This window comes from Pteropus medius, unplaced genomic scaffold, assembly GCF_902729225.1.
Source record: "Pteropus medius unplaced genomic scaffold, Ma_sr-lr_union100, whole genome shotgun sequence".
Lineage (NCBI taxonomy): Eukaryota > Metazoa > Chordata > Mammalia > Chiroptera > Pteropodidae > Pteropus > Pteropus medius.
In genome coordinates, this window is record NW_024342647.1 from 884,191 (window position 1) to 911,925 (window position 27,735).

The 27,735-nt window shown below is 38.9% G+C and overlaps 1 protein-coding gene across 1 annotated transcript; it reads left to right on the plus strand.

Moving 5' to 3' along the window:
- Positions 1–237: 237 nt before the first annotated feature.
- On the plus strand, positions 238–27,091 carry STOM (stomatin). The gene is made up of 7 exons (XM_039866719.1): positions 238–397; positions 12,977–13,080; positions 14,057–14,129; positions 15,216–15,298; positions 18,478–18,681; positions 19,652–19,786; positions 25,243–27,091. Exons 1-7 carry the CDS (start codon positions 337–339, stop codon positions 25,435–25,437), a joined length of 855 nt encoding a protein of 284 aa, XP_039722653.1. The 5' UTR covers positions 238–336; the 3' UTR covers positions 25,438–27,091.
- The last annotated feature ends 644 nt before the right edge of the window (positions 27,092–27,735 follow it).

Here is a 27,735-nt window from a genome sequence, read left to right on the forward strand (position 1 = left end):
CCCCGCAAGATCTCCAGCCCCCGCCTCACGCCTAGTGGCCTCCGCTCCCCTTTTGCGGTGCCGCCCCTCTCCCGGGATCCCAGCATCGCTGGCAACTCTCCTCAACCCTCGGACCCAGAGGGATCGTCCACGCCCCGCCCGCGTGGAAAGGGCAGGTGGGCGGAGTTGAGGGGGGGCGTGCTCTCCTCAGTACTTGGCGCTGATTGGCCGGGATGAGGGAAGGGGCGGGGCTTCAACCTGGATCTGGCGCCCTGGGTTTCCTCAGGGCATTCCTCGCAGCTCAGGCTCCCGCTTAGTTGATCACGGAGCGACAGCTGTGACTCCGGCTCGGGCAGCATGTCTGAGAAGCGGCGCTCAGTGGACACCGAAGCCCAGCGACTCCCCACTACCTTCAAGGGTGAGCCCCGCGCCCCTGGCGAGGACCTTGGGATCTCCCGCTTTCCCCTTCCTCTCTCTTCCGGGACAAGCCGCAGCCCGGAGGTCCCAGGTCCATCGCCGCTCTCCTTGGCTGTGCGACCGTTGCTCAAAGCCTCGGTTTCCTCTCTTGTATGCTAAGGATGACAAACCCTGCTTCGCAGTTTAGGGATGTTAGGGTGCAGAGTGCGGGCGAGCGCCAGACAAACTGAGGACGCGCCCACGTCAGGGGGCGTTTCCAGTACCCAGAGCCGTAGCTGGGGCTCGCGTTATCCAGCAGTTGCCAGATGTCAGGCCTTGTGCCAGAGCTTTCCGTTCATTATCGCCTCTCATGCACACGGTCGAAGACATGAATAAGTGACTCCCGATCAGCGAGTGGTGGAACCTGGGCTCAGCGCTACACTCCACACCCGGGACCCCGCGTCTTTCCTGTCGCCCGACTTCCCCTTTCCTTCCTGCCCCAACCCTTCGAAGGCCATCTCCTCCACCCAGCCTTCTCTCACCCCCAGGGTAAGCTCCCCTCCTCCGGAATTAGAAAGAACTCCTGCTCCCCAACCAACACCTCCCCCCCGGCCAGTTTCATGTAAGAAGCAAGATCGACTTGAGGTTTCGCCCCCAGCTCCAGACACGTAGTGGGCCATATTTGCGGGAAAAAAGAAGGAAGTCTTTTTGGTATTCCTCCCGTATCTCTTCCCAGCTTCGCTTTCTGTCCTATCCTGCCCTCTCCACTTTGTCCTAGGGATTTCGCTCTCGGGGCTTTTGTTTCTCACAAGGAACTCGCCCGCACTCCCACCCTACCCGGGCCTTCCCAGTCTTGAAGGCAGAACCTGTGAGTGGCTCCATCTTGTTTCCCCTGTGAAGGAACTAGTACCCCTGAGAAGCTATCACCTTGAACCTTTGTTGGCTAACTCCTTGGGGGGTAGGAGGAGTCATAAAAAGAGGCGATTCGCCTCTCTGGAGTACTGGTTCCTTCTCAGGGGGCTCTTAACGATCCAAAGGAATTATTTCTGTGAATGGAATTTCAGACAAGATGACATAGTGAAAGACATTTAGGGAGCTGGAAGGGCTTTTCCAGCACCCCCACAAAGAACACTATATTGAACTCATCTATTCTCATTATTCGTAAAGCCAGCCTTGTCCATCCATCACATGTAAGTCTTATTTCCCTTGTCTGGCAATCTTTTAGTTCTTTCCCAGGAGCATCAGAAGAATTATATCAATCTTTACCCCTCACTTTTCTCTGCTAAGCACCTCGTAGAGTTATCCTCTAAAAACAGGAGTGTAACAGGGAGAATATACTTTAAGAAACTGATACTCAAAGAAATAAAATTACTTAAATGTTGCACAGTTTATAAGTAATGGAACCATATTTGAAGTCTGGATTTGACTGACTCTAAAACTTGAACATAAAAAAGTTGTGCTGGCCTCTCTTTTCTGAGATAGGAAGGTGGGCAAGATCCTTTTTCTGGTACCCTGACCTCTTGGTTCAAGATTCAAGGACTATGACAGTATTCAAAGTTTGGTGAAACTGCAGTGGGAAATCTCTTTGTAGAAGTTCTTTGGGAATAAACATGATCTTTGTACTTAATGTTCATTTAGTTGTTTTTCATGGCTACGGACCAATTTTCACTTCTAAGTTCTTTTGCTTGGTTCTACACTTAACTTTTTTTTTAGACAGAGATCTTTTAAGAATCTAATGAAAACTATGCACCCTCTCCTCAGAAAATTATACCCACAAACAAAATTTTGCTTGGTCTATGTCACTTTTTTTTAAATTTGCAATCATTGTTTTATTTTCATTGGATTATTTCAATACATCAATGACACAGCTGACAATGTTCTTACCAGTACAATAATCATGAAGGTTGATCCCTATTTCTTCTACAAACGCTAAGAGAAAACCTCTTGTTCTTCAGTAAAAAAAAAAAAAAAGTGAAAAAGTCTTTCATTAGTGCATTCACTTTTTTTTTTTTTTTTTTTCCAATGTAAGTCTTAGAGATCTGACACTGGTAGGAAAACCATTACTAGAATTTATTAAATAGTTTTTATTAAGTGCTTACCATGTGCCAAACACAGCCTAAGTGCTTTTACAAACATTATCTTACCGCAATCCACTAACAGCTTCACAAGGAAGAAATCATTATCCAACATTTTACAGCAAGGAAACTGAGGCTCAGAGTGTGCTAGCTTTCAAACTTGGGCTATCTGATTTTCCAAACTATTTCCCTATCTTAGAGCTACCTCCAAAATGCATATCCAAACTGAGGACCTTGTCAAACATCAGTATTTCCCTGAAGGTGAGAGAAAAAAACAAAGCCCAGAGGAACCTAGCTTCAATCAAGACCATTTGGTTAAGACAGCTCGGGATGGCTGCTTCTAGGGGAAGCTGTGGAATATAAAAGCCCAAACTCTGTCCTTTTATGTTTTTGCTGATAATTAGTCTTAGAAATATAAAAATGACCAAACCTAGTTTTTCTTAAAGCCAGTGCATTCATTTTGTAATGAAATAATGCAGGTGAATTGCAAAGAAATGTAATTAAGAGTCATGTCAACAGAACAAATCCCTTTGAGAGAATGCCTGAAAATAAGCAGAAGCAAGGGACTGATTTGTTTATTTCAGTTGTTACAGTCGATGGGGATAACTCTGTAACTTCTTTAATACTTAATCTAGTTAAACCATCAATGGTCATAAATTAATTCAAACCAAGGACCAAGTCTGCAAAAGCTGACATTTACGTATTTTTTTAATGATGAAGTAGGTTCTTGGTCCCTCCGATGGTATAAATTTTACACTGGAAAAGACAGAGTCACTGATTGCCTGGTTAACTTTAAAGAAAAGTGATTTTTTAATGTTAATAAAGTGATAGAGTTGGATTTAAAAATCTATTTTTTCAGTAGGTGTGGAAAAACATTTTCCTGAAAACTATTGTAACCATGAAAAAGTGAGTGTCTCTGTTCTGTGTCTTCCTGACATTCTGTACATACATCTCTCATGTTTATTACACAGAATTATAATTATCAATTATAATCACCTTTATTAGATCAGGAGAGCTTTTGAAAATAGAAATTGTCCCCTTCACTGTAGTTAGCTCAGTATCAAGTACATAGCACATTTGCAAAAATGTTTGTTGAAAGAAAAAGAAGCAGAGGAAGGAGATGAAGATCCTCCACTGAATAAATCATGTGGTTAAATGTTTGACTTATGTTGGGGAAATTTTCCTCTCTATAGTTTATTGTTTGTTATAACACAAACCATTGACTTTATGTTGTGACATCATGTTCCTTATTACATGTTCTTACTACAGATAGACTACCTGACTAGGTTTATGTTGTCAATAAAGGGATTATAATTGTCAAGAAAATATATTGTACCTAATAAGGAATCTCTTTTTAATTAAAATGTGGAAAGAGAGAAGTTAGATGTTACAGTCAATAGAAAGAAGGAAGTTTCAATTCTCTATCGATATACATTCTTCCTCCATTCTTTTTGAATCCTTACTGTGCTCTGGGACTAGTAAAGAAACTTGAACCACAAGCATTTGGTCTGACATTTCAGTAGATGAGCTTTGAAGATACAAGCCATAAAATGTCTATTCTAAAGTATCAGTGAAAATTATACTAACCTTGTAGAGTTGTGAATGTGCACTTAGGGTTAAGATGTTACAATGTAGTGAAATGAGAGTAGAATTTAGAATTTAAAGATCTGAATTGAGATCTCAATACTATCATTTACTACCTGGGACCATGGGCAAGTAAGTTTCTCAACTTCCAGAGTCAGCTCCTCATTTATACGTTGGACATAATCTTATTGAAAGATCTATCTCTCAAGGTTTTGAGTCTCGAATGAGAAATTTTATGTGAATGTTTTTCCAACTTTAAATGTAAATTATTAAGGTATTTAATGGGGGAAAACAGAATTAAAAAGTTAATTATTTTTCAGAAAACCTAGTAATTATACAGGAAACATTATGAAAGACAGTTCAAGAAAGTTTAGAATTCTGACTTACCTCCCCAAATGTGATCTGTTTCTTCTCCAGAGATAGAGTCCCCAAGCAGATTGTTAGTCTTGATATTTTCTTTATAGTGTGGAGGTCCCAGAAGACAATTCACTTCATAAAAAGTTTATTCTTATAAACTGTATCAATAATGATCTTTAAAATCATGGTAATAATAATAACAAGTATTTATTGAACACTTCCTAAGTGTCAAGCATTTTACATAGCTTCTCATTTAATCTTCATAACAACTGTAAAACCACTGTTCTTTTCTCTCAGCTTACTAATGAGAAATTTTAGGAATAGAATTGGAATCTGACACCAAAACCCTAAGCTCTTAGCTACCGCTTAGCTATTCAGCCTCAGTTGAAGAATTGGGAACCTTCTGACCTAGTTTCCTTATGCTTCTGTTTCCTATCTTTTTAAATTAAAATGATGTTACCATCCAAAAATTTTTATGAGAAAAACTTAGTTATAGATACTTTTAAGATGTCCAAGTCAAAAAGCTGAAAAGGAAAACAAAAAAAAGGCATAGGAGGGTTTTATTCTGTTTTGTGTATTTCAGCCCTAGTCTAAATTTAATTACCTTAGTACCATTATGAAATCGTTTTTCTCTCTCATTTTTCTGAATGTAATTGTTTTTTTCTTTCCGGACATGGGCCATATTCAGGGCACCCTTCTACCTTCCTGAATTCTCTAACCTCACAGGTGGAAAAGGTCTGATTTTAAAAAGAGAAAAGAGCACATTTGAGGAAAGCAGTAAAACAATTGCTTTGGTACAGAGGCTGATTCTGATCTGTATTCTTGCATCCTGTCTGCTGACATGTAGTTTTAGTTTGTCTTTTGTCATAGGCAGGCTTTTCTTCCCTACCCCCACCCACCCCACCCCACCCAAAAATGGCACAATCACTCAACTCATTCAACAACTATTTATTTACCAATGTTTTTTGAGTACCTGTTAGGCGCTGGGTATCTTTTATATTAGCTCATTTACTCGTCACACTAACCCTCTGAAGAGGTACTCTTATTAGCCCCATTTTAAAGCACAGAGAGTCAAGGTACTTTCCCAGGATCGCACAGCTAATAAGTGGTAGAGCCATCTCTGAAGCCATCATGCTATACTGCTTTAACAAGACCACACTCTATGAAGAAGACAGATATTGAACAATTACAAGTGTGTGTAATGTTGTTTAGAGGGATGAAGTGGAACAGGAGATTAGGAGAGGGGGGCGTATTTAAGACTGAGAGGTTCAAACTAAAAATTATTGATGATACTCTCACCTATTTTTTCTCTGTTTTATGGCTACAAACATTTGAATGAAAGAAAGCTACAGGAAATCCTCAAGGTGTTTGGGAAAGAAAATATTTATACTTATTTAATTTCCTTATTCTTTTCAAGCTAAGCAAAGGACTTCCTTTATTTCAACTTTTATTGACAATCTTTCTTTAAAGGTTTAATCCATTTCCTTAATACCTCATGGTAAACACATTTTAAGTTTTGTGATTCAGATCACATAATGCTTCATCAGTATCAGCTCTTTTGGTCTAATAGACAGTAAGAAGAAGAGAAAGTTATAGTCTCCAGTCACAGCTCTTACCTTGATACCATCTGGCCTGTAGCTCTAACCCAGAGAATAATTTCTTCCCTAGAGGTTTAAGGATAAGGGCATTCGAAGAACTATAATCTGTGCTTAATTAAAATAATCATTTGAAAGATGGGTCGGAGTGTGTACTTGTTTGCTTAGAAAGCTTCTGCCCAAATGAGCTGCAAGTTGTGATCTCCATGTAAATACCATCATTTTTTCAACATGTATTTATTGTGACCCTGCTTCGTGCTAAACTCTGCCACTCTCTCTCCTCTACCTGTTTTAATTTCCCTCTCTGCAGGATGGATGCTGCCTTGGTTTTTGTTGTCACTCTCTTCCTTAGTCCTTTTCTCCATTTCTCTTATTTTCCTTTCCTCCTGTTTTCTTCCCTTCTTTGTCTCTTTCTCTTAGAATTCCAATCATTTGAAAAACTGAGTTATAGTAAATTTTGGTTAATTGAGGATGTGTTTGTATTCACATATTTTATTTGCCCTTTTGCCTGTTTTGGCCTTGAATTTTTATTTATCAAGTCTTATAAAGACCTTGTTTCAAGAAAAGCAAAGGAAAGAGAAACTGGGAATCTGGGAAATGTACCCTTAATTGAAAAGCTGGAAGAAAGATCAAGCATATTATTTAATTTATGAAGTCCTCCTTCTCAAGGAGATAGCTGTATGACATAGACCAGAAACGGGTTGGAGGGCCGGTTGACCAAATCTGGCAGTCTGCCTGTTTTTGTATGTCCTACTAGCTAAGAATAGTTTTTACATTTATAAATGGGTTTTTTAAAAAAGAAGATTTTGTTTCATGTGAAAATTACATGAAGTTCAGATTTCAGTGTCCATAAGTTCGGTTTCACTGGAACACAGCCATGCTCTTTTGTGTGCTGTTGTACGTGGCTGCTTTTGCTGTGTAATGGCACAGTATTCAGTAGTTGGGATAGACCTGATGGCATACCAAGCCTAAAACTTCTGGCCCTTTACCGGAAGTTTGCCAAATCCTGACATAAAATCCCTGATGAGGAATAATGTTCAAAAAGAACACTTATATTCTGAATATATGTGCTTTTAAGAAAAATTCAGAGATTGCCAAGGCCTTTCACTGAATTCCTAGCCATCGTATATTTCCCCCATCCAAACAACACTGTTCTTGGCAGTTTACATCATGAAGTGTTTCACCTGCAGTCTGGGAAAGGGGAAGGAAAAGATTGTCATTTAAATGTTGCTACTTAGCTATTTCAGTAATTCTTTGGCTTATCCTCTTCTTTTTGTGTGTAGTAATGCATATGAATCTGATTCAGACTTTCAGATCTTGTGCAAGACATGTTTTGGCCTTTCTCTAAAGAGGAAATCCAGTATCTTTTGAACTTTAGAATATAATCACAATAATAAATGGAGTTTCCTACTCCATGTGATTTACAGTACATAGTGTCAACCTTAATGTAAATTGGCTGATATGGGATCATTAACACTATATAGTGCTGTGAAATTCCGCCTTACCTATCATTTTACTGCTTTTCCAGAAGCTAACCAAACAAAAATTACCGTACAACTTGTTTTTTTCATTTGTTTCATGCTTTTGTTTGTTCGTTTTCTTTCGTCTTTTCCCCAAAAGTCTTACTTTATTACTTTGGAACTCCTGGAGGAATATTTTATACCTACTTTATAGATTTTTGTTCACATTAGAAATAATGTATATAAGGAGCTAGCTTGTGGCTGACACGTAATAAGCATTCAATAAATGGTTATTAGTCATAATAAAAGAGACTTCCAGAATGAAAGAAATTTAAGAATTAATGTCATTTCATCTTTACAGCAAAATTTGTGTACATAACAAGGATTATGGAAATTTGCTAAAAGTGTATTCAATTCAACAGAGTTTCTAATTGAAAAAATTGTACACAACCAAAACGCTCATATGGAACAGTGGAATATTATTCAACCTTTAATAATATGTACTCATGTGAAAAACATGTTCACAAGACGGGAGGAAACAGAGTTAAAATCATCATGTATACCATTATTTCATTTTTGAAAAAAATTGATAGGAAAGTTTTAAATGACATTTAGTGAGGCAGAAAATAATCACTACCCAGAGATAAAAAATAGATGGCGTATCTTTTTCTATTTGTTAAGATATAATTTCTCACTTTTTAGAAATAATATTTTGCTTTTAAGTTTTATAAAAGCGATATTTTTAAAAAAAATTTGTTAGTTTCCTGGAGGTAAGCCCAATTTGAATGTTCAGTTAAAAAAAAGTTAATGTGTAAGCTTAATCCATGGATTAGTTAAAAATGTATTATAATGCAGTTTTCAGGAAAGAGTTTGGTAGTAAAAGAAAAAGATACTCTAAACGCTGGATGAGTAGTATTTATAACCAAGTATTATGTGATCACTAATTTTTAGGCATGTTCTCACCCAGCAAAATAATCAAGTGTATCAGCCAAAATATCTCAGAAATACCAATTCTTCATTATTTGTCTTTTACCTCATAAAACTGGTAAAGAGGAGTCAGTCCTCAGGGTAATAAATGAGATACTTAAAGAAAATGAATTTTATGAAATTTTTAGAGTTACTGAGAATTTCTTTTACTATTTTGTCCATAAGTGGTACATGACCAAGGGTTCATGTATGGCCCAATGGAGTTTAAGCCTCACCTCTCTGGGATTTGTATACATTTTTCGAGCTATAACCGAGTGGGGAAGAATTTTGAGAGTTAAAAGTAGGATAGTTTAATTTTAAAGGCAGTAGAATAATATGAAATGGTGCCATTTCCTCCGTGTACGCACTCTGGTTATTTCTAGCTGAACATTTGAAATGTGAAAGACCAAGCCCAGTTTTCAGAATATTCATTGAATTTCTTATACCTCTTGATTTGTGATCCCATTTCCTCATCTGGGGTTTTCAAAAATGGTAACTGAGCACAAAAATGGGCTGGACTTTCCAGCTTTTCCTTATATAGATAATATTTCAATAATTCAGTAATTCAATTCATAAATGAACTTCTTAAGAGTCTTTGAATGTCCAAGCCTAGCCTGGCAGGAGGGAGGCGTGAAGTGAGGGGAAAATTAAGTAGTTCAAGAGGCTTTTATCAAAAAAGGGTAAATGCTACCCATTTTCCCATTTCTATTGTGAAAGTTCAAACACTTGAGTAAAATAGGATTATAGAGAACTACCATCTATATTTATTGGGCACTCTCTCAACCTTATAAGGCCAGTCTAATTATCTTTATAGGTGAAGAAACTAAGGTTCAAAGAGATAAAGATCAAACAGCTAAAAAGTTTAACAGAATTAAAATGGAAACTTGATCTCTCCTTATTCTCAGGAAATCTCAACCTAATAAGGATATAAATAAACAAGAAAGTATTAGGCAAAATGTAAGTGCCATAAGAGAGGTTGAAAAAGTGCTATCAAGATTCAGAGGAAGGAAAAAATCCATTTGGCTGAGAAGCTTGACAAGAAGTATTTTATTTTATACCCACTCTATGCCAGTTACTGTGCTGGACGTTGAGAATATAAAAATGAATAAGGAACACCCCTACCATCAGGGAGTTTATAGTCTAGTATATTCGAGGCACAGAGCTATGTACTTTGCCTGGAATGTGGGAAACTTGGGGCAATATTTTAGAAAGACTAAATGCTGTCACATAAGTATTGGTAGCCAATCTGTTCCTTGTTTGGAATCCGTTTCATTTTGCAAACCCAGACCTGAGTCTGGCAAAGAGCCTTGAGACTAAGTTTTGCTATAAATAGGCATGGCTTTCTCTGTAGGAGTATGAGATTTCGTTCTCAGAACTCATACCGTGCTTTCCCAGTTTGAATACTGTCTTAAGAAAGTGCTCCGAACCCAAAAATTTCTTTAATGAGGATTTTTTTTTTATTCAGAGGCAAGGGTCAAAGAGTAAATTGTTAGAACATGAGCTTTGGAGTAAGATAACCTATATTTGAATCCCAGGCCCTCTATTATATGACCCTGGGAAAGTAATGTTGCTTCAGTTAACATTATTTATAAAATGGAATTAAAAATATTTTACAGGGCTTTGTAAGCAGTAAATGAGGTACACGTCTGAAGCAATTTAACACAACGCCTGGGGTATAACAAACCATGAAATGACTGCCATGATTATTATCAGTTATGATAATTCCTGATAGAGCCTTCTCCACAACCAGCACTGTGGAATATTCTCTCAGTGAATATTCTGTACCTCAAAATTATAATTTAGAAACCTCGAGGATTAACTTAGATCGTTTATATTTAAGTATGCATAAGGACATTTACCTCACACTATGACACAGGATCAGAAAACTACAAAGTCATAGATAACCAAAATACTCACGTGTATTTCTGGTTTCTCATTCTGTGATTTAGAGCAGCAGTCCCCAACCTTTTTGGCAGTAGGGGCCAGTGCTCCTATGAGAATCTAATGCCTGATGATCTGAGGCGGAGCTGAGGCGGTGACACTAGCGCTGTGGAGCATCTGCAAATACAGAGGAAGCTTTGCGGGCTCACCTGCTGCTCACCTACTGTTGTGTAGCCTGGTTCCTAACAGGCCACAGACCTGTACAGGTCCCCAGCCCCAGGGGTTGGGGAATCCCTGTTTTAGAGCACTTGACCTGGAACCAACTTGTGTCTCTCTTTTTCTCCCATGCTCCCAGCCTTTACTCTCTTGCTTATTTTTTGGCCTCCTATTTGTTCAAAGTCCTTTCTCACTGCCATCTTTGTCCTTTCTTCTAGGCAGTGATGTGTGCCCGGCATACCTCTTGCCCTCTTGCCCATTCCCTCCCATTATTAAAACAGGAAATAGAGCAGAAGCCTTCTATAATTGATAAGAAAACTGATAGTATCCATTGGCCTACTGAGTTCCTATCCTTCATAGAAAGGAAAAAAAAACCCAAACAAACTAAAAATGAAGAGGACACTGGGTACAGGAAGTGAGAAATACAGCACAGGAAGTGAAGGGGATTTCCAAGATGATAGCGAAAGATAATCCCGGAGTGATAGCTGTGCACACCAGCTGATAGAATGAGCTCATACACAACTCTGAGAGAGACTTTTTCGGAAGATGAAATTGATAGAATACCTGACCCTGCTGGAAGGAGATTTAGGCAACTGATGAAAAGTTTGAAGTTGAGTCAATAAGTATGCTGAAAACTAAGCAAAGAGAAAAAAGGCATTGACTCAGGGAAAAAAAAAAAATTGTTCAGGCAAGGAAAACTATACTTCACTACATGGCTTAGCTTTGAATTGCGTTTCTATATTCATGACGATAAAAGTTTGATATTGACCTAACAAAAATTACTATGTAACTGGAGAATGTGTATATTTATGTGGGGATGAGGAAAGAAAGAGAACTTCCATAGTAGAAAGTTAGTAGATAAGCATACTATTTGAAAAAATGGAAGTAAATACCAAAATACTCAACCAAAAGCAGTTGCCTTTGAAGAAGGAGAAATTGGAAGAGGTGAGCAGGGGACTCTTCTCTTTTTGTGCTAATCTTGTAGAACTAATCGACTGTTTTAACTTGATGCAAGTATAACTGATAAAAAAATTAAAACTGAAACAGAAAAAGCACTAATGCTTAGTGACGAAGTCTAAAAAAGGAGGCCAAAGAACATCTAGAGGGAAGAAAAATAGGTTACAAATTGTACTTATTTATAAAACGTACAAGGAAAATGTTTGGAAGAATATTATTTCTGGATTAAGAATTTTTCCCTTTTTTGTACTTTTCTAAATTCTTTGCAGTGGGGCATGAATTATCTTTGTAATCAGACCAAAAGCTTTTTCATGTTACAGAAAAGTAAAACAATTAGAAATGTGAGAGAAAACCTATGTATAAAGATGTTTATTACAGCATTGTTTATAATCCTAAGAAATCAGAAACAACCTATCTAATCAGGAAATAGGTAATGAATTATGTTACATATACCTAATGAAATATTTTACAGGTGTCATTTTTAAAAAAAGGATCTAAATGAGTTTTACTCATATATCATAAGATTTTTACCTTTAATTATGCTATATCCTCAGCTTAAATGCCCTTTTCCTCCCTTCCCCTTTTCATTGGCATTTCCTGAAGCATTATATCTTACATAAAGTCCCTCTGACAACAACCACCATCCCCTACCTGCCCCACTCCACTCCACTCATATCTCCATCCCAACTGTGTGAGTTACCCCTGAATATTCTGTTTTCAAAATATTCTGAACAGATACTCTATATCTGCACTTACCATCTAGAATTATAATTATCTGTTTATCTATCTTCCCCATTAAATTTTAATCTTCCTGATAGCTTTTCTTCTGTTGTTGATTTCTAGTTTCATATCTTTGTGGTCAGAAAAGATACTTGATGTGATTTCAGTCTCCTTAAATTTGTTGAGACTTGTTTTGTGACCTAACATATTACCTGCCCTGGAGAATGTTCCATGTGCACTTGAGAAGAACGTGTATTCTGCTGTTGTTTGAATGTTCTGTTAGATCCATTTGGTCTAAAGTATGGTACAAGTCTAGTATTTTCTTATTGATTTTCTGTCTGGACAATCTATTTGTTGTTAAAAGTCTGCTGCTACTATTGCATTGTTGTCTATTTCTTCCATTAGATTTGTTACTATTTACTTGATATAGTTATGTTCTTCAATCTTAGCTGCATATATATTTACAATTGTTATATCCTCTTGATGAATCATTATATAATGACCTTTGTTTCTCATTATACTTCTGCTACTTCAGTGCAAAGCACAGGGCATAATCAACATTAGGTACTTAATAACTGTTTGCTGGATAAAGAGTAATATGAATACTTGTGTTATCATGTTAAGTAGATTAGGGCAAGTAGTTCCTACATTTCAGGTTATTATGAGGATCAGATGGGAAAATTCTTGTAAAATATCTGGTAAAATGCCAAGTATAGATGTTCATAGGATAAAAATGATGGTGATCGTGCTAATAAGGCTGATAAGGGCTGTGCATCTTTTGCTTTCACAGATAGCCCCAATACAAGCCTTGGACCTTGTGGATGGATTTTGGTGTGTTTCTCATTCTTGTTCACAGTTATAACTTTCCCGTTATCAATATGGATGTGCATAAAGGTAAAAAATATTTCATTCACATTTGGAAATATGCCAACTCCTAACCACATAAACCCATTTTTGTCTGTGAGGGTGGGGGTACTGGGGAGTGTGTGTGTCAGAGAGACAGACAGCATACTGGCCTGTAATTCTTTTCCTTCATTTCTCTTTTGAAAAATTCACTCCTGTCACCTATTACAATGGAATCTTAAAACTACTTTTCGGCCATCATTTAGTCAATCCTTCCTGAAGGTTAAAGTAAAGATAACCATCTAAAGTTTTCTGGAGTCAGGGTTGTAGGATGGTCCTGTGATAATAAGTTCTTGAGAGTCAGGATGCTGAGTGGTTTGACTGCTGGTTCCATTATTTACAGTGTGACCTTTGCCATGTTTCCTCACCTGTAAAATGGGAGGAAACAATAACACGCAGTTCATAGGGCCGTTGCGAGGATTAAATGAATTAATGTATTTAAAAGTACTTATCACAATGCTTGGTGCATGGTGAGTGCTTCCCAAACGTTGGTTATTTTTTTCTATAAAATTATTAATACTTTGATAAATGACTATCATTTACATATTCCTAAAAAGATAAAATATGCTCCGAGAATTTTCAAATAAGTTTATTATTATAATTTAAGGAATCAGGAGACAAACTCTGAAGACTTTAGCTTTTTTTCTATATTAACAATGCATGGGTAATTGAATAATAATGTTAATAGCTGAGGTGTAGGTTTATAAATTGCTTCTGTATACTATTCTCTACCTTCCAGCTTTTATAGAATGAATATCTATCGCTTTTATAATAGTAAAAAAATAGTAAATAAATATCATACTCGGTGGGGTTATTAGACATTGGGTATATTATTTATAGCTATAACCTGGATTATAAGAAGAAAACAAAATAGAGGCACCTAACCTGTTTAGAACAGAAATATATATTTAAAAAGTTATACATATAAATATTTGTACTCAAATTATTATTTGTGTTTTTAATCTAGATAATAAAAGAATATGAAAGAGCTATCATCTTTAGATTGGGTCGCATTTTACAAGGAGGAGCCAAAGGACCTGGTCAGTACTGGAATTCCAAATCGTTTGCCTGGAGACTGAAATTCTTCCTTTTATTGATGTGATTTTCCTCATAAGAGTCTCTTCTCTGTTGACTTAGAAAAGAATTTGTATAACAGAAATTGGATAACAATGGCGATGGTGCTAGCCAATCTTGTTATAATCAGCCTTTCCTTCCCTTCTCTCCCCTCCCTCCTCTTCCCATTTGAGCTGATAAGATTACCATAGGCCAGGAATAGCTACAGCTATGGACATTTGACCATGAGCAGCCCTACTGAAATAAAGGCTTTGAGTCGTTATTCTCGGTAAACTTCGATTACACTCCTACTGTATTCTAGGCTCTGGGAATTCATAGGAGACTAAAACACAGTTTCTGCCCTCAAGGATCTTACTGTCTAGTGGTGGGACACAACAAGGAAACAACAGGGCACAATCCCATGTGATAAGTATTATGATCAAGTAATCACAGATAGCTGTGGAAACACAGAGACTAGTGACTGACTCCAACTAGTAGGATGAGACAAGGCAGTCCGGAGCTGACAACCTGGCTGAGATTGCGGCATGAAAAGGTATTAGCCGAAGGGGAGGCATTCCTGCCAGAAATAGCAACAAGTACAAAGCAACGTAGAGAAGAATGCTTCAAGCTCAAGGAGCTGGAGTCAGCTCAGCCTAGCCGGAGTGCCGCCATGAGGGGAGGGGAGAGAAAGCGGTGAGCTGCAGCAGGTCATGGAGAACTTTGTTTGGCTTCTTCAGGAGTTTGTATTTCAGGAAACACTGCTCTGCTTGCAGCTTAGGAAATGAATAAGAGGAGAGAAACTGGAAGAAATAGAAAGATGCATTGGTTTAAGTGAAAACCAAAGACTGACCGACACAGTGGAGAAGGAAGTGAAGCCCACAGGCCTTGCTGGGGACGGTTAGAGTTGGGAAGTCAGCAAGAGGAGTCAAGGAAAACATTCCTGGCTTCTGGCTCATTCACTGAGCTGAACTGGTGACTTGCAGTTGATTTGGTTGATGCCGTTAGAATTGAATGGTGAAGTAAACCGATTAGGTGCTGGTATCTCTATAATTTTCTACGGGTCTTTGTTGCAGGTTTGTTTTTTGTTCTGCCGTGCACTGACAGCTTCATCAAAGTGGACATGAGAACTGTTTCATTTGATATTCCTCCACAGGAGGTAAGGCGGCCTTTAGCTATGAATAACTTGAGACACCACGTGGGAAAGTGCTTGACCCTGAGAGGCAGCACAGAGTAGTGGTTAGAGCATAGGTGTAGAGCCATTTTCCAACTGTGTCACCCTGAGCAAGTTTTTCAACTTCTCGGTGCCTCAGTTTCCTCATCTTTATAATAGAGATTATAATAGTAGGACCTACTTTATAGGGTTATTATGAGGACTAATGAGTCATTATATATATAAAGTGCTTAGAGCAGCGGCTGATAGTTAAGTCCTGTATAAATGCTTATTGTAGCATAATGTTAATGTAAGTATAATGTTAGCATTATCATTGTCATTTTTACTACCACATTTATTTTCTGGGTTTTCTGACAGAAAATCCTATTGAGTGTGATTTTCTTCTTCCTAAAGTTCTTGATTTTGTTCTAGATAAATTGATTAGAATCCAAAGAATTAGCACTGCTCATTCGGCATTTTAGATAAAGCATATAATGTTTTAAATTAGTAATTATTTCATGCTTTTTCAAACTACTTCAAAATATTTTCACAATTGAAACTCACAGCAGAATCCCTAGAAAGTATACAGCTGCCATGAGACAGAGGGATCCCCACCCCCACACACAACAGTGGCAGAGCGAGGGTGAAAATCCAGCTCCTCAGAGTCACTGTCCAGTGCTTTTTCTATAACTCCATATTGAATGCGTTCTACATTAGGTCCCTCGTGGCCCTTGAAGAATGATGGCTGCCCTGGTACTCACATCTAAGGAGGCATAGTAACTGTTGCAGACAGAAACTTAAAAACACAGTGAAGGGAGGGACAGAAGAATACTGTCAGTATTTCCTGGCCAAAAGCCAGGTATCCAGCAGGGTAGTGGACCTTGGCCATGTTGTCTTTTCTTATCACAAAGTCCAGAAACTAGTCTCAGAAGCTCCTTGCTGATACAGATCCAGGTAGTTGGTGAGGTCAGACTTTATAATCCACACATATGCAGTGACACTAGAAATTATTTTTACCCACAAGAAGACTGAGAGCATCACTGTGTTTTCCGCATGTTTTCCCATCTCTCAGGCAAGATTGATTCTCAGAAGGAGCCCCTTTCAGGGTAGCTGAGAAATCTGGTATTTTCCTCCATAAACATCGCAGGCATCTGGCAGGGTTGCTGGAAGCGGCTGCCTTCCAGCTGCTCTCTCCTCTCCTGCAAGCTGCTGAATGCAGAGCGGATTGGATCTTGGCAGGCAGTCTTTCTTACGATCCCCTGTGAATTTACTGTGAGTGGGGGATAAACACCCTGCCTACGACAAACATTAGGCAGAGAGGCTGCAGCCTTAGAAAGCTCTGGCTATGGCAGAGTCACAGTGGCAAGAATTTGCTTAGAAATGATACATATTTTCCCATCACATCGTGGGAAATAATTTTCACAGAAGATGGTAATATACTAAACATTTACTTACAAATCTTCCACTTCTCTTCCAAGTTAGAAGTATATTTAGATTCCTAAAAAAAGGATTACTGCTTTGATGCCTGACAGGACCAAACAAGCTATATAATATCACTACTGTTATTATTTTCCATTTTCAAAGTTCTTTATACTTACAAAAGAGCTTCATTTACAAACATCTTATTTGACCTTCAAAGAAATTTGTGTAGAATTAGGCAGTAATATTAACCCATGTCACAAATGAGGAATTTCTAGGTCAAACAGTTTAAAAGCTAGAAGTCACCGAGGGAGGTACGGGCAGAGTTGGAACTACAGTTCAGGTCTCCTAACTCACTCCCGTGCTTTTCACCAATCACTGTATTCCTAGGACCGTGTTTCAATTCAATCCATCTCTCGTTTATTGACAACCTGCTATGTATCAAGCACTCTGCTGGTGCTGGAGATTCAGGGACCACTTGCCCTTAAGAAATTCATACCTAATAGAAAAGTAATGACATAAATAATGTCACTGCAGTGAGGTGCGAAGGGAAGAGCACACTCTGCCAAGTACACTCAGGGACCTTTCACAGAGAAAAGGACACTTGGGCTGTGTCTTGTGATGAGTAAGAATGTATCAGTCTGATGCATAAAGGCCAGAGGACATGCAACATGGTGCCCCAGGGATGTACACCTTGTCCAAGATGATGTGTGCAGGAATGAGTGGGAAGGAGAGAGGGTATACTGTGGTTTATCAAAGTATACCAAACTAAGGACTTTGCCTCAAAGGTGGTAGGAAACATTGACACATTATGTCCTAGGAAGTATTTATATGTAGCATGCCGTAGATATATTTTTACCCTGACCTCACCCTATAAAAACATTCCGTATTTACTTTTTGTCAGTATAATACTGCGCTACCTATAGTTCCAGTAATAAATATAAATCTAGGCTCTCCCATATCTTTGCGCCTTTTCACACATATTTCTTCTGCCTTGAATACTCTTTCTCTTTACCCTCTGAAAATTTTTATCCCTTCCTTCAAGACTTGGTTCAAGTATCACCCCTGCCACCTACAACTGCCCATCCTTTGTTCCTTAAAGGCTCCCTTGGTTCCCCAGCCTCTTTGAAAGTAGGAATCAAGTTTTTTTTATACCCTTATCCTTGGTACCTAGTACAGTGCCTGCTACTGAGTGGTGTCTCATTATTTGTCTAATGATTGAATGAAGTAATAGAATTAATGAATAAATGAACATATTTTATTAAAGCTTTAAAGACAGTTAAATTTCTGATGCTTTACTGTCTTAGTCCATCTGATCTGCTATAACAAGATACCATAGATTAGGTGGCTTGTAAACAATGAAAATTTATTTCTCATGGTTCTGGAGGCTGGGAAGTCCAAATTCAAGGCACCAGCATATTCAGTGTCTGATGAGGGCCTGCTTCCTTTGTAGATGATCGTCTTTTCACTGTCCTCACATGGCAGAAGGGATGAGGGAGCTCTCCGGGGTCTCTATTATAAGGGGTACTAATCGCATTCATAAAGGTTCTATGCTCATGACCTAGTCACCCCCACATCCAAATACCAACACATCGGGGATTAGCTTTCAACATATGAATGAATGTTGGGGGAATACAGTTAGTCAATAACACTTACTAAAGAAAATCAGCTAGCGTTTTAAGACGTTGCATAGAATAACATTTCTTACAGTTATATTAAAGAAAGAGATGGTTGACAGATGTAAAATCGCTTCCTTTACGTTGTAGATCCTCACTAAAGATTCAGTGACAGTTAGCGTGGATGGCGTGGTCTATTACCGCGTTCAGAATGCAACCTTGGCTGTGGCGAATATCACCAACGCTGATTCAGCAACCCGGCTTTTGGCCCAAACTACTCTGAGGAACGTCCTGGGCACCAAGAACCTTTCTCAGATCCTCTCTGACAGAGAAGAAATTGCACACAACATGCAGGTGAGGAGTGGGCCGGTGCTGTCACTCACTACAAGTTGAAAACTGAAGCAAAGGCTCAGTGATTATTTGAGAACTTTTCATCAATTCAAGTTGCAAGTCATACTTTTTTTCCTTTGTGGAAAAGTTTTCCTAAACTTGATGGAAGGGGATGTTTTTCACACAAATAGCCCATGAGTAATAACACTCAGATGCATGCATTATTTTTTTTACTCCCTCCAATGTATATTTTTTTTTTCTGGAATTAGTATTAACTTTTTTTCTTTAGCATAATAGTTCAGAGGCTGTTCCGCAAGATCGTGTAGATATTCTTAAACCTGTATTCTCTGTGCGAGTCCCGTGACTTCCCTTGCAACTCAAGCTTTCCAGTGTTGCTTGAGTAACGGATAATGAATTAAACCTAACCTGTTCAAAAAGGATAAAGTACTATAAACCTGAACTCAGTGGTATTTGCATAGACTTCATCGTATTTAAAATCTGTGATCTTATTTGATACCCTCAATAACCACAGGAAATAGTATGATTTCATTCTTACCATTGTAAAGAGAGGAAGTTGAAGCACAAAAGAGATGTGGCTTACACAGAGTCATGTGAGCTTGGGAGTTGGCTGGACATCTGTTTTAATAAGTAGAGTTTTATCGGAATAAAGCCACACCCATTGGTTTACAAGTCATCCATGGCTGCTTTTGACCTACAATGGCAGGGTTAAATAGTTGCGACAAAATGAAAGTAAACAATTATTATCTGGCCTTTTTAGAAAAAGTTTGTCCACATAAGCTTATCAGTAACAGAATCGGGGTCAGCTCCCCAGTGAGCCAGCGCCTACCTCAGCATTCTTTCCTGAGGAGGATGTCTCATCCTCTTACTAGCTCTCCACCAGCACCTTATCCACCCCAAGGCCCAGTGTGTACGGAGACCTTCGGCCTCTGGGCTGGGGCTGACCATTTCAGCTCACCCACTCTCTCTTTATCAGACTACCCTGGATGATGCCACTGATGCCTGGGGAATCAAGGTGGAGCGCGTGGAGATTAAGGACGTGAAACTCCCCGTACAGCTCCAGAGGGCAATGGCTGCTGAAGCAGAGGCATCCCGGGAGGCCCGAGCCAAGGTCATCTCGTGTGTGTGTGTGTGTGTGTGTGTGTGTGTGTGTGTGTGTGTGTGTGTGTTTTATTTACTTTCTGAGTTTCTTTTCAATTAGAAAAAGAATAAAATGTACTGCTAAAATTAGAAATAACCCTGAACTATTTATTAAAGATGAAAGCCATCCCCGACCCTTCAAATCGTACCCCCCCAAAGTCCACCACTCTTCACAGTTTAGTGTATATATTTCCAGATTATCATTTGAGATTTATTTAGGTTTCGTTTGACTAGGCTTAGCCAGACTACTGGCTTGTTTCTTTTAGGGTACAGTATGCACGTTGTTCTGCTCATTAGTACATACAGAGTTACTTCGGTTTGGGGTTTTTTTTTAATTAATTGCATGCCACTTCTTTTTTTTCTCCCAACCCCCTATAAGGGACAAATTAACAGTTGTGATTTCAGAGCAGATGGCCAACCTTGTGAGTTTTCTTACCATTCATTCCTTTCTTACTTTTGTCTTCTCTCTCATTCTCTTTTCTCAGGATCTTCTTTCTTCTTACTGTTTCTTTTTCCTTTCTTTCCTTTTTTCACTTCTCTTTCTTTGGTGCCTGCTTTTTTTCCCCCCTTCTTTCCTGTCATCATCATCTCTGCCTGTGTCTTAACCCTGCATAGGTGCCAGACACCTGCACCTATGTGCTGAGGAAATATTCATTAACTTAACCTAGAAAAGAAGATCTAATGAGATGATAATCTATGAAGACCCAGGGATATCTCGCCAAACCCAAGGAGAGGAAGTACAGTCCAGCCTCTTCAGAATTGGAGCCAGGGGCCAGAAAGGAATCAAATGTGTAGGGCAGGAGCCATTTCACTTCCGGGGCCACGTCTCACGGCAGATGGCTTGAGGGGGAGAAAGTCCAACTCAAATTGAACATTAAAGGAGACAGACCAGCCCTGATTCCAAATTCAGTGGAAAGATCTTCTTTGGTCCAACTTTGGTCAAAGGATAAAGTCAGATGCTAATAAGGTCCCACAGCCCCTTGCCTGTGAGTGGGTGGAAGAACAGGGACAGTTTTCATGGAGGGGGTGGTTGCCGTGGACTTGACAGACCTCCCAAGACACAAAGAGCAAACCAATTTGCTGTCGTTAGAAAAATGTCAGTATCTAGTGATAATTGGCTAACCACAGAACTCTGCCCTTCTCTCAGAATGCCCTTTAAGCCACAAATAGTTCACTATAATTTCGTAGCAAGTACCAAATAGAACAGTAGCTCATTTGACACAATACATCCAGAATTTTCTACTAACCAGCATTTTTAGGTTTTTTGAATGTGGTTATTGATGCTTGTGTTAACGTGGTGACACGGCAGAACCCTCAAGTGCTTTTTCTCAAAATTATCCCATTTAGAAGACAAGATTGTATTTATGACAGTAGTAAATAGGCCTACTATAACCTAATTATTTTGAAAATCAAGAGGTGCTTTTACCTAGAATATGTCATTAACCAAAAGCCCCTTTTCCAAATTATATTGAACAGTAGAATTTATCATACATTGACTACATAGACTATCAGAGAACAAAGTGTCCTTAGAGATTACAAAAGGTGATGAATACCTGGCCCAGATGCTGCCACCCCACCCTCCTATGCCCGTGCCAGTAATTAAGCACAGACCTGTTTTCCACTCGGTGTAGACTTGACTTTCTGTTGCACTCTAGGGAACAACCTGCAACTGCTTGGAATTGGCTCTAAAAATAAAAGTTATCTTCCATCCTACTATTCAGATGAAAAAGTTGAAGCCCAGAAAAGTTAAGTGATTGCCTGAAGGTCACTCTGTCTTTTAGTGGCGATGGATATTAGAATTCCCCCCTGCTCCTTGCTGCCTCCTCTGGGCTTTTCAGGATGGACTGAGCCTCTTCTACAAGTGTTCTCACCAGTTAGGAATCCTACCCCTTTATAACAATAAGAAGAGGTAAAAGAGGCTGGTCAAAATTCTGAATTACTGTGCTCCCACTTGGATGGGGCTGTAAGGCTGGTCTGGAAGCCACCTCGCGGACCTGGGCAGTGATTGTCTGTCTTAGGGTTAGAGTTAATACATAGCATCACAGTGAGCCCAGCCCTTCTGTAAAATACAGTAACCCTGCAACAACCAGAAGGCTATATATTCAAAACCATGTATTGAAGTTCTCATGGAAAATAGAGGGTCGCAGTTTCTTCAACAAATAAGTTGTAAAGGAAAAGGATAGAAGAACCTATAGATTAGGACACTTCAGAGAAAATTTCTCAAATTAATTAGCCATCAGGAAAATGGAAATTCAAATCACAAGCAGATACCACATTAGACATCCATCAGAATGGCTTAAAAACAAACAAACAAAAAAAAAGAAAGAAAGAAAAAAGAAAAAAGTGTGGATGAGGGAGGAACTGGAACTCATATTTTGTTGGTAAGAGTATAAATTGGTACAACCACTTTGTAAAACTGTCTGGCAGTATGTACCTGACAGAAGTGCACTCATTCATTCACCAAAAGGCAGGTACTAGAATATTCACAGCAGCACTCTGTAATTACCTCAATGTATATTGCTAGTTGAATGGATAAATTAAGTATGGTTTATTCTCATGAAGAAATACTATACAACAAAGTGAATGAACATACAAGTGCTCACAAACATAATTTATGAAAAAAGCCGATGAAAAGAGGACAGATTCTCCCACTGGTTTTGCATAATGTTAGCTGAGTCACTTTTAAAGTTTATAGACCACCTCTTAATGACTGGAAAGGTAATATCTTTTGTGCCTGCATTCTCCCTATTTCCTTTTACGTAACTCTCAGAAAGAGGCTTGACATGTACTTTCTAGCTCCTGTTTCTGGGCCTGGTCATTTATTAATTGAGAGTATGGAGTGCAGAAATACAGATCACCTTTCTCTGCCTTTCTCCCAGACCAGCGCACTTGGGCTGCAGGAGGAGACAATAGTCTCAGTCTCACACACCTGAAAATGCCAGATTTTAAAGTGATGGTTCGTAAATATAAAGTGTTGACTGACGTGAGATTACTGCACATTTGGCAAAAGTCCCACATACCCACTAGTGTCTTGCTTTGCTTTCTAAGATCCAGTCCACAGCGCACACTTGGCCTATATTTAGGCAAAGCCAGTGGTATATGTTCACATTTTTGGCAGCCCGCTCAGAGCAGCTTTTCTATTAACAACTTGTGTGCCCAGCCCAGTGCATCTGGCTTCCCAGCTGAGAGATTGTATATTGATTGATAGTGAGAGATGAGGTATCTTTGCAGTTAGTCCATGTCCAGACCAAAAAAAAAAAAAATTGCCTAATTGGACATCTGAAATGACAAGGAAAAGAAATCAGAGTCTGCTGTCCTTGTGGCAGGGGTTTATTTGTGCATTCTGTGCTGCACTTGCCTTGGAGAACAGTTACATGATTCTCTGAGAGCATCTGGCACTTGCCCCTTTTCACAGACTTAGGACATAACGGTTTGCCTTGATAAATTAGGTTTTTTATCTTCTTAACTGGGTCCTTCCTCTCAGTAGGTACCACATCCTGTATCCTGTACCTCACCTAATGTCACTACCCAGGCAACCAAAACTTTGAGGCCTAGGTGGAACCCGGCCTCTGTCTCCACTTCCTCCCCATACCCAGTCAGCCTCCGGATTGTCGAATCTCCTCCTGAATAGCTCCCCAATCCATTTCCTCCTCCATCCCCAACACCAGCTCTCTGTCACTATTTGTCTCACTGAGATGAAGTGACCTATTTCCATGTCTGTCTCCCCTATTTGACCAAGGGCTGGTCAAATAGAGTGCGAGGAGGTTCACACTCTATCCCTAGCTCCTACACAGGGGCTTGACACCTGGAAAGACCCCGAAGTTTACTGGATGAGTGAATGAAATTTTATTGGTTATAAGACCATGGCTTCCAATTCTGATATTCACAGGAACATTATAAACCATTAATATTTTGAGGTCCACGTGAGAACAACCTAGTGGAACTGCACTTTTAATCTTGATGATTATGGTATCTTTACACCTCTTCTCCTAAGAGTATGAATTTAAAGTAACTGCTTTGATTTGGCTTCTGAATCTTTTATGAATTAAGGCATTGGTAGATCCAAAAATCAGGTCTTGACTTGTTATTTGCCATTCCTATAACAGACTGTTTATATATCGACACTCAATATGCCTTCTCTGTCTTCCTCATGGTGGGCCTATAAGGTGAGGAAGAATAACAAACCGAGGCTCAAATGTTAAATAACCTTTATGAGGACATTCAGCTAGTAAGGAGTAGGTCTGGGATTTGGGTTTTAACTCCAAAGCCCCTGTTCTCCCCCCGAACTCCAATGATTCCAAACTTTTTTGCCCATGTAACTCTAAAAGAATTTAGAAAAATTGTATCTCATCACACATTTTAAATAGAATATAAAATTTTTCATTTTGAATTTATATTCCTGCCAAGTATATAATTCCTGGCATATTTTAAATGTTGACATTTTAAAATAAAACTGTTCACATCATTCTTTTAAATGTAGCCAGTGAAATTTAAATAACGATATTTCATCATCTATTTAAAAATTTGTGAATAAGCTCTTTTAACAGTGAGAAATTTTTCATGGTTCCTTTTTCTCCTTGAACTTATATTTCCCTCTACCTCCACCACAGATTCTTTCCCCGACATATTTTGTCATGAATTATTTTATTACTTTACTGCAATACATTTAGTATATAAGTTAAAATTATTTTTTAAATTTCCCCTGATTAAAAAAAACAAGGCTCTAAATGTTTCAGAATTTCTCCTAAATCATGTTTTTACTAGAAATGCTTCTGTTAATGAGATGAATGAGAAATTCATATATTTGCAGATGGCCGTTAGCTATTGCTAGAATGAGACAAGATTCAGCATCAGTTCTATTATTTTTCATTTTTATAGATATACGATCTAAGGAACCTTGTTTAAATAAATAAATAAATAGATAGATAGATAGATAGATAGATAGAAATGGAAGTTTTGTTTAATGTCATGCAATTCTTAGCACTGCCTCTGAATTTATGTGCTAAAAAAAGTCATAAAGTGATCTTTCATCAAAAAATATTTTTAATGATCTATCAGCTTTTAGTTCGACAAGGTCTTCATTTTTCTCTTTGAAATCAAGGAATTGCAAATCTATCAGACTAGCAAAAGGATTTGTATCCAGTCATTCACTTTCTCAGCCCCTTACACAGTATTTTGAATTGTCCTTTTGTTTAGTGCCCTAGAAAATGAGAGAAAGGCAATAGTAAAAGACCTCAGACCTATACTCAGTTATATGGAAAAAGAGCAGGGAAACTGAGTATCTAGAAAATGATATTTTTAAAACTATTCTGGCATAGTCCCTGAAAGTTTTGTCTACCACCCGAGGCACCCATACACCAGCGTGAAGATTGCTGCTTGCCTCCTGGCATTTTCTCCAGTTTGATCTCTCCTCCTACTGTTCCATAGGTCATTGCAGCTGAGGGAGAAATGAATGCATCCAGGGCTCTGAAAGAAGCCTCCATGGTCATCACTGAATCTCCTGCAGCCCTTCAGCTCCGGTACCTTCAGACACTGACCACCATTGCTGCTGAGAAAAACTCAACGATTATCTTCCCTCTGCCCATAGATATGTTGCAGGGCATTGTGGGGGCAAGACAGTGAGGCATCTAGGCCAACACAGAGATGAGCTCTTCCCTTCCAAGGATGAAATGGGGGACCAAATCAGCCTTTAATCCATAAGGAAAGAGTAGGATGGGAACCTTGACTATTCTCCCTCCCTTTCCTTTTCCGTATGTTGAGTGTGATGTTCTTTTAGACTCTATAGCGATCCTAGCAACAGATGAAGATTCTTAGCTTGTAAATATTGTGTGTGTGTGTGACAGATTTATATAAGATAATCTCTTACTCTTTAAATATTTCAAAGTTTGTATTTTTTAGATCATTATGCAATAGGTTAGTTAAATCCTTTTTTTTTTTTTTTTTTTTGACTTTCATTGAGTCATTCTACACCTTCCATCAGGAGCCAGGCCAAAGGCAAAAAAAATAGACTCTAACCACCACCACCTGACACCCCGGCTGAACAAATGCTTTACAGAAAACAGGGACCTTAGGCTACCGCCAGCTTCCCTGGGCCATATGTGCCTTACTTCCGGGGAATCTTACTTAAGGAAAATTTCCTAACGTCCGTTTACTTTCTAACTCTAAACCATATTTCAAAATAATCCTCACTTGAGACGAGGCATTTTCTTGCTAGAACCTTTCAGCACTGGAGGAAGTAGTCAACTTCAATCAAAATGATTACCTTAACCTTTGAAAGACTTTTAAATCCCTTATAAGGACTTTCATAAGGTCCATATAAAATCATGTGGGTGGGTTGTTTTTTAACTTCTTTGAGCCTCTTTATGAGTAAATAATTCTTCTGTGGTCAGTCTTTCAAACTAGTTACGTGTCACAAAAGTGCTTTTTTCTCATTTTTGCTTATTTTTATATATCAGGTTCTAGTTTTAATTTTTTTAAATAAAATTTTCTCTGAGTTTTGGAAACAGTTGTTTGTATACCCATTTGAAAAACACAAGGACTAATATTTTTTAAGACTATCTTCAGAAAACCATTATATTTTACTGTCTGTGTGCTATTAACTACTGAACACTGTGAAATATCTCAGTTACTGACCCCATTCATTAAGCAGTATAAAGAATTCACAATATATTGGGCATATAATATCCAATGAGCTTGGGTGGATGCCATTAAACCTAGGATATCTACATAGATGGAGATATTTTTTATTTGCCTAGTCATCCTTTGTCTACCACATATATTGATGCCGAAAGAGCAAGTAGTCGGCCCCCCTGAACCATAGTTGCTTAATCTGTAATATTAGGAAGCACCTTCCGTTTCATGAATGCCTTGCATCATTCTTATTGGTCTGGCAAGCTGGCTCATGACATTTGAATTGCTTCCTCTTTGAGGCTCTGAGTTCACTTAGCGAAGTCTAAGAATAGCTGCTTCCTTACCCAGAGCCAACCTTCCTATCTATCTGTCCTTGGCTGGATCCCTGTTAATCCCCACCTACAAGTGTCCCCTCTCCTTTACTCCATTTCTAAGCTTGTTTTAGAAAACCTTGAACCACCATGTGTCTTGGTTCCTGGCTGAGTTTATTAGATGAGCATGGAGCATTCTGACTTGGACTCAAGTTGCATTTATATTCTGAATTTAAAAATAATGATTTTATCTCTTTTGTGACGTGGCTCAGTCTTGACCACCGAGGACCAGGAAACAACCACATATCCTGGCTGAAAATCTCTTCTAGACTTAGGAGAGTAAAAATGCTTTCTGTGCCTTGCATTTCTCTGTCTCCAGATACCAAATGGTCTCTGCTTTTCTGCCACTTGGATTCATAGCCCCATGGATTCATAGCCCCATGGATTCATAGCCCCATGGTCTGGAATCAAATCGCCAGGGAGGGAGAGAAGGAGCTGAGAAGCTCTAGGATGAGAGTGTGGGTGCAGGGGTTTCTTCCAAGTGGCCTCCCTCTCCAATGATGTACATGATAAAGAGCGCACTTTTACTAACTTTCCTTGAGTGAAAGCCTGTTTCTTCCTGCATTTTTGTATATGTGGATTTCGTTTTTCAGAAGGGGCACAATTAGATCCTCCGGTTATGGGCTGGCTGCCTTATCTTCATCGTGTGCTCTTCATGGGCCAGATGCACAGAGGCTGCAGTAGTCCATCTGCTGTCTTGTGCCAAGGCTCCCTCTGGTGTACCTGCTCACATTTTCCCTGGGGACTTTGAGATCCATGCCCCTCCTGAGTCCTTGGCTGGTTTCATTTCCCTTTACCTTAATCCAAACAGGACAGAAACTCACTTCTTGCTGTCACCCAACTAATCACACAGGCATACCCTCTACTTAAAAAGAGAAATAAATAACATATAATCAGTGGGTGTTACCCGCAACATTCA

Excerpts from the sequence above, each read along its gene's own strand:
- STOM (XM_039866719.1), top strand. The coding sequence starts at position 337 with ATGTCTGAGAAGCGGCGCTCAGTGGACACCGAAGCCCAGCGACTCCCC. Across the intron at positions 14,130-15,215 it reads AGGAGGAGCCAAAGGACCTG|GTTTGTTTTTTGTTCTGCCG; the intron begins GTCAGTACTGGA and ends TCTTTGTTGCAG. Across the intron at positions 18,682-19,651 it reads AAATTGCACACAACATGCAG|ACTACCCTGGATGATGCCAC; the intron begins GTGAGGAGTGGG and ends TCTCTTTATCAG.